The sequence below is a fragment of the Otolemur garnettii genome, unplaced genomic scaffold (assembly GCF_000181295.1).
Source record: "Otolemur garnettii isolate 467f Iridium unplaced genomic scaffold, OtoGar3 scaffold00244, whole genome shotgun sequence".
NCBI classification, from domain to species: Eukaryota; Metazoa; Chordata; class Mammalia; order Primates; family Galagidae; genus Otolemur; species Otolemur garnettii.
Window position 1 is genome coordinate 1,124,005 of NW_003852639.1, and position 6,258 is coordinate 1,130,262.

At 54.7% G+C, this 6,258-nt stretch overlaps 1 protein-coding gene across 1 annotated transcript in view; it reads left to right on the plus strand.

Annotated features, from left to right (window-relative positions):
- Positions 1-6,258, plus strand: part of NPR1 (natriuretic peptide receptor 1) — a 17,491-nt gene continuing 11,233 nt past the window's right edge. The window contains exons 1-7 of the mRNA XM_003802266.3: positions 1-1,034; positions 1,683-1,882; positions 2,300-2,413; positions 2,803-2,938; positions 3,316-3,407; positions 4,776-4,911; positions 5,550-5,634. Of these exons, the coding sequence (XP_003802314.1) occupies positions 320-1,034; positions 1,683-1,882; positions 2,300-2,413; positions 2,803-2,938; positions 3,316-3,407; positions 4,776-4,911; positions 5,550-5,634 (1,478 nt within the window). The 5' untranslated portion in view covers positions 1-319. The remainder of the gene's footprint in view (positions 1,035-1,682; positions 1,883-2,299; positions 2,414-2,802; positions 2,939-3,315; positions 3,408-4,775; positions 4,912-5,549; positions 5,635-6,258) is intronic.

Below are 6,258 nucleotides of genomic sequence, written 5' to 3' on the forward strand. Positions count from 1 at the left end.
CTGCCCGTCCTCCCTCGCGCTCCGCTCCGTTCTTCTTCCCGGGCACCCGCTCGTTCGCTATCTTTTCTTTCTTTCTCTCTCACACGCAAACACATGCGGTCGCTCTCCCGACGTTGTTCTGGCGCCCATCTGCTCCGCGCAGGCGGCAGTCCGTGCCGGCCCCAGCAGCTCATACGCCCCGCGCCCCTCGCGCCCTCAGCCCTCAGCTGCGGGGCAGCGAGCCTGGGGAAAGCTGACGCCCAGGGCGGTCGCTAAGCCTCGAGGGGTACGGAGGAGGCCGTAGTGGGAGCTCCTGCCCGTGGCTGTGCCCGCTGGGACCATGCCCGGCCCCCGGCGCCCCACCGGCGCCCGCCTGCGCCTGCTCCTGCCCCAGCTGCAGCTGCTTCTCCTGCTCCGGGCCAGCCACGCGGGCAACCTGACTGTAGCTGTGGTGCTGCCGTTGGCCAACACCTCGTACCCATGGTCGTGGGCACGCGTGGGACCCGCCGTGGAGCTGGCCCTGGCCCGAGTGAAGGCGCGGCCCGACCTGCTGCCCGGCTGGACGGTGCGCACGGTGCTGGGCAGCAGCGAGAACGCGCAGGGCGTCTGCTCCGACACCGCCGCGCCCCTGGCGGCGGTGGACCTCAAGTGGGAGCACAGCCCCGCGGCGTTCCTGGGCCCGGGCTGTGTGTACGCCACAGCCCCCGTGGGACGCTTCACCGCGCACTGGCGGGTCCCGCTGCTGACGGCCGGCGCCCCGGCTCTGGGTTTCGGGGCCAAAGACGAGTACGCGCTGACCACACGCGCTGGACCCAGCCATGCAAAGCTGGGAGACTTCGTGGCGGCGCTGCACCGACGGCTGGGTTGGGAACGCCAGGCGCTAGTCCTCTACGCCTACCGGCCTGGCGACGACCAGTCCTGCTTCTTCCTGGTGGAAGGGCTGTACGTACGCGTCCGCGACCACCTCAACATCACGGTGGACCACCTGGAGTTCGCCGAAGGCGACCGCGACCACTATGCCATGCTGCTGCGGACCGTGCCGAGCAAAGGCCGGGGTGAGAGGCGGGTACATCGGGCCCACGGCTTGGCCTCCTTTGGGGCCACCAGAGGCACTGGGACTTTCTGTCTCCTCTGAGCTAGTTTCTGCCTTCTCGCTGCTCCACTTTCCTGTCTCGGCCTCCCTGGTCCCTTCTACTTCCGAGCTTCCATCCTGCTATGTCCTTATCCAGCCCCAGTCCCTTCTTCCTACACTAGCCTCTCCACACTCCTGCCCCACTTGCGGTCCCACCCCCACCCCCACCCCTGTTTTTCCGGAAACAGAGGAGTGAGGACTCTCTGGTGCCATCTCAGCACAGCTCAGTCACAGTCCTTCCTTTCTCCCCATTTCCTCTCTTCCCTACAGCCTTTTCCCCTTCTCCATCCTTCCTGCACATTTCTCCCATACTCCCTCTCCTCTCCTCACACCTCTTCAGTGGGCCCCACCTTTAGCTCCACTTACCACCACCACCACCACCACCACCGTCCCTCTCACCTCCTCCTTTCCCAGTCTTTCTCCTGCCATGAGATCAGCCAAGAGTTGGCACAAAACTCTTACTGGTTTCTCATGCCCCCATCTTTAAACTTCCTGGGTGCCCCAGCTTTCCTACCCTTTCTCCCCCACCCAGTACCTAGGCTCCCGTCTCTGACTACCCTTTTCCCTGCAGTTATCTACATCTGCAGCTCCCCAGATGCCTTCAGAACCCTGATGCTCCTGGCGCTGGAGGCTGGCTTGAGTGGAGAAGACTACGTCTTCTTCCACCTGGATGTCTTTGGGCAAAGTCTGCAGGGTGCACAGGGCCGCGCTCCTTGCAGGCCCTGGGAGAGAGGGGATGGGCAGGATGTCAGCGCCCGCCAGGCCTTTCAGGTGAGCACCTGGGTTTGAAACCCAAGCTATTGAACTCTGAGTTGGTGGCACATCATTTCTGGGCACTGTGTCCCGGGATCTGAAAGGGTGCCAGAAAAGACACTGCGGTGTTCACAGAGAGTTAGGGAATGAAGGGTAGGGGCGGTTCAGAGCCAGGGGGCCAAAAGATAAAAGAATGGGCCTGAGTGGGAGGCCATTAAAGTCCCACATACTAGGCAGGTCATGAAGAGGCCGACTCATTGTGTATATCCTGCTTTGAAGCAGACATCACCTTATGCAGAACATAGGGTCCAGTTTGACCTTGAGCTAAGCAGAAATGCCGCTCTGGGAGATGGCCTCCACATAGCTGAGTCCCCACAATACTAGAAGGACTGGAGTCAGCTCCCAACTCACCCCTCTTCTCTGGCCCCTCCTCAGGCTGTTAAAATCATCACATATAAAGAGCCGGATAATCCTGAGTACTTAGAATTCCTGAAGCAGCTAAAACACTTGGCCCATAAGCAGTTCAACTTCACCGTGGAGGATGGCCTGGTAGGAGGGGGTCCTGGGACCCCCCAACCCCTACTCCATGACCCTCTGCCCATCCCCACCCTTTTGTGTTGCCAGGTCTCCCCTTCTCTCCCTTCCCATTGCTCTCATATCTCTCCTGATGATGGAGAGGGATATGGCAAATTGAATCTCTGAAACTCAGGTTCACATTAGTAAGATGGGTATGATACATCCTGTTCTATCTACCTAGCAGGATTCTAAAGGCTGTGATATATGTAAAGATTTAAGTAGTAAAATTTCTTTGTGATGTGGGAATGTCCTTCTCTCCCACCCTCTTCTGACCTCCCAGTGCCTCCTGTATCCTTCCTCACAGAACCCCACTCTGTGCTCTTCTCACATCCCATCCCAGCTGTGCTCTGCTTGCCCTACAGGTGAACACCATCCCAGCGTCCTTCCACGATGGGCTCCTGCTCTACATCCAAGCAGTGGCAGAGACACTGGCACATGGGGGAACTGTCACCGATGGGGAGGATATTACTCAGCGGATGTGGAACCGAAGCTTCCAAGGTCAGGGCCTAGAAATGCCTAGAATGGGCTGATGGGGGGCGGGGGTTGCAGGTACTCTGCAAGAGGCCACAAGAACCCTGAAATTCTGCAGCACAAGTGTCATGTACCCATGCCAGTGTCTTTTCCTCCCTTCACGGAAGAATCTTCACAGCTTCCTTGAGTCCTTTTTCCCTCCAGAAGTCCTCCTAAATGATTGACTTCAGTCAGTCCTGCTGCTGAGACATCTGTTCCTTATACTATTTACTGTTGCTCTGTACATATACTATATATGTTTGGAGGTCAAGGCCCAGAAAAACAGGAGATGGAGAGATGAAGTGGGGCACCCCTAAACTTCCATTCTTGTAAAGCACAACCATCTTCTCCCACACATCCTCTAGGTGTGACAGGATACCTGAAAATTGACAGCAGGGGAGATCGGGAGACTGACTTCTCCCTCTGGGATATGGATCCTGAGACCGGTGCCTTCAGGGTAAGTTTGCACATGCAGAAGACAGTGCCAACTCAGAATGACACCTCCTTCTCCTCCTTCCCATCCCCAGCCCTGCTATGCACCTGTTTATTCACTCTACCATGCCTGGACACTTAGGAGAGTTCTGGATAAAGCAGACCCATCTCCAGTCTGGGGAGCAACCAGAATGATGAGGAACTCACAGGCATCACACCTGGGGATCCCCAGGTCTGAGGAGGGAGTACAACCCTGCTCTCAGGGAGCTCCAAAGGCAGGCAGATAGGACTGCCCTGCAGCAGAAACAGGCCACCTGAGAGCCTATGGGGATGCACAGCATGCAGGTCCATAAGTGCAGAGGGAACAGGAAGGGATTGAGGCTACAGGAACCAAGGAACAGATCATTCCTGGAAGAGGGGCATGTGGATTAGGCCTAGGCATGTAGATGGAAACACTACCTTTCCTGTTTTCCATGTGTTTCCATCAAGATTATGAATTTCCTGAGTGAGCCTGGGTGTCCTGGCTCATACCTGCAATCCTAGCACTCTGGGAGGCTGAACCAGGAAGATCCCATGAGCTCAAAGAGTTCAAAACCAACCTGAACAAGAGTGAGACCTATCTCTACTAAAAATGAAAAACTATGGCTCGGCACCTGTGGCTCAAGTGACTAAGGTGCCAGCCACATACACCTAAGGTGGTGGGTTCGAATCCAGCCTGGGCCCGCCAAACAACAATGATGGCTGCGACAGGAAAAAAAATAGCCAGGCATTGTGGCGGGTGCCTGTGGTCCCAGCAGCTTGGGAGGCAGAGGCAGGAGACTCGCTTGAGCCCAGGAGTTGGAGGTTGCTGTGAGCTATGCCACGGCACTCTACCCAGGGGGATAGCTTGAGGCTCTGTCTCAAAAAAATAAAAATAAAAATAAAAATGAAACACCTACCGAGTGTTATGGCAGGCACCTATAGTCTCATCTACTCAGGAATCTGAGGCAGGAAGATTGCTTGAACCTAGGATTTTGAGGTTGCTGTAAGCTAGGCTGAGGCCACAGCAACAGAATGAGACTCTATCTTAAAACACACACACACACACACACACACACACGCACACACACACAATCAATCAATCAATAAGTAAACTCCCTGAGGGTAGGGGTGGGGTTCTACATGGCATTTTCTTTCTAAAGCCCTTGTGTAGTTTTCAGGTATTTATACCTTTATAACAATCCTATGGGCATGAGGTTTCTCTATCCAGTCACAGCAGAGGCTTACTGAGGAATTGATAGGCCAGACATTGGCCCTGGAAGCAGAGCTGGGGTAGGTGGGAGGCAGGACTGCTCCACTGGGCAAGAGACCTACCCTGAGCCCTTACCCACCCACTACTCTTGTTCTCCCATAGGTTGTACTGAACTACAATGGGACTTCCCAAGAGCTGGTGGCTGTGTCAAGCCGAAAACTGAACTGGCCGCTAGGCTATCCCCCTCCTGACATCCCCAAATGTGGCTTTGCCAATGAGAAACCAGCCTGCAACCAAGGTGACTGGCTCCATTCTGGAGAGGCTGCATCCTTCCCCCTAAGCGGTGTCCAATAGGTACTCATGCTGAAGGTTTTCTGAAGAAAGACGACTCCTTCAGCTTTTATTGAAATCTATCAAAAAAGAAAGGCTCCTAGGGTGACGCCTGTGGCTCAAAGGAGTAGGGTACTGGCTTCGTATCCCTGAGGTGGTGGGTTCAAACCCAGCCCCAGCCAAAAAAAAACTGCAAAAAAAAAAAGAGAAAGACTCCTCCTTCCCCCTTTTCCTCTTCATCCATCATCCCAATTCACTGATTGACTATTAGAAGGTTCTTCCTTCTGTTATCTAACCCAAATCTTTCTCTTTTTTGAGACAGTCTCATTATGTCACCTTCAGTAGGTGCTGTGGCATCACAACTCACAGCAACCTCAAAGTCTTGGGCTCAAGCAGTTCTCTTGCCTCAGCCTCCCTAGTAGCTGGGACTACAAGCATCTGCCACAATGCCTGGCTATTTTGTTGTATTGTTGTTTAGCAGGCCTGGGCCGGGCTGGGTTCAAACCTACCAGTCCTGCTACATGTGGCCAGTGCCATAACCACTGAGCCACAGGCGCCACCCATAACCCAAATCTTTCATGGAGCATCTTGGAATCTGTCTTACAGACCTCTTTTCCACCATGGAGGTGCTGGCTTTAGTGGGCAGCCTCTCCTTGCTCGGCATTCTCATTGTCTCCTTCTTCGTATACAGGTGAGCTTGACATGCAAGTGGTGAGTGAGGCTGGTGGGGGGGGTGTGGTGCCTGGAGAAGCAACAGCAGAGGAGTGGCCAAGACCCTGTGAGAAGAGGGAAGAAGTGAAGGGCAGGAGGGAGATGAGGGCTTCGGAACACAGAAGGAGAGAGAGGGGGATGGCAGGGTTAAGAAGGGACAGGGAGAATCTGAAAGATCCAAGGAGGAGCAGGGAAGTAGGGGTGATGTCATGAGGGGCATGGATTCTGCTAGTGGACTGGTCTCCCTTGCTGTTCCTGCAGGCCAGGCAGGACGTACTGCCTCAGAGCCTTTGGAATTAGGCCCCAACTAGTGAACAAGGACAACAAGCCCTGCTGTGTGCTGAGTTACCACAGCTAGAGTAGAGAAGATAACTGAGTGGGCCCCATTGCTGCATTCTTGTGGAAGTCGATATGAAAGGACAGGAGAACTTAATATAGCACAGCAGGAGGGAGGGGAGAAAATCAATACTGGTCACACATAAATCATACAGGAGACACTTTACACACAGTATTTCTTTTTTTTTTTTTGAGACAGAGCCTCAAGCTGTCCCCCTGGGTAGAGTGCCGTGGCATTACAGCTCACAGCAACCTCCAACTCCTGGGC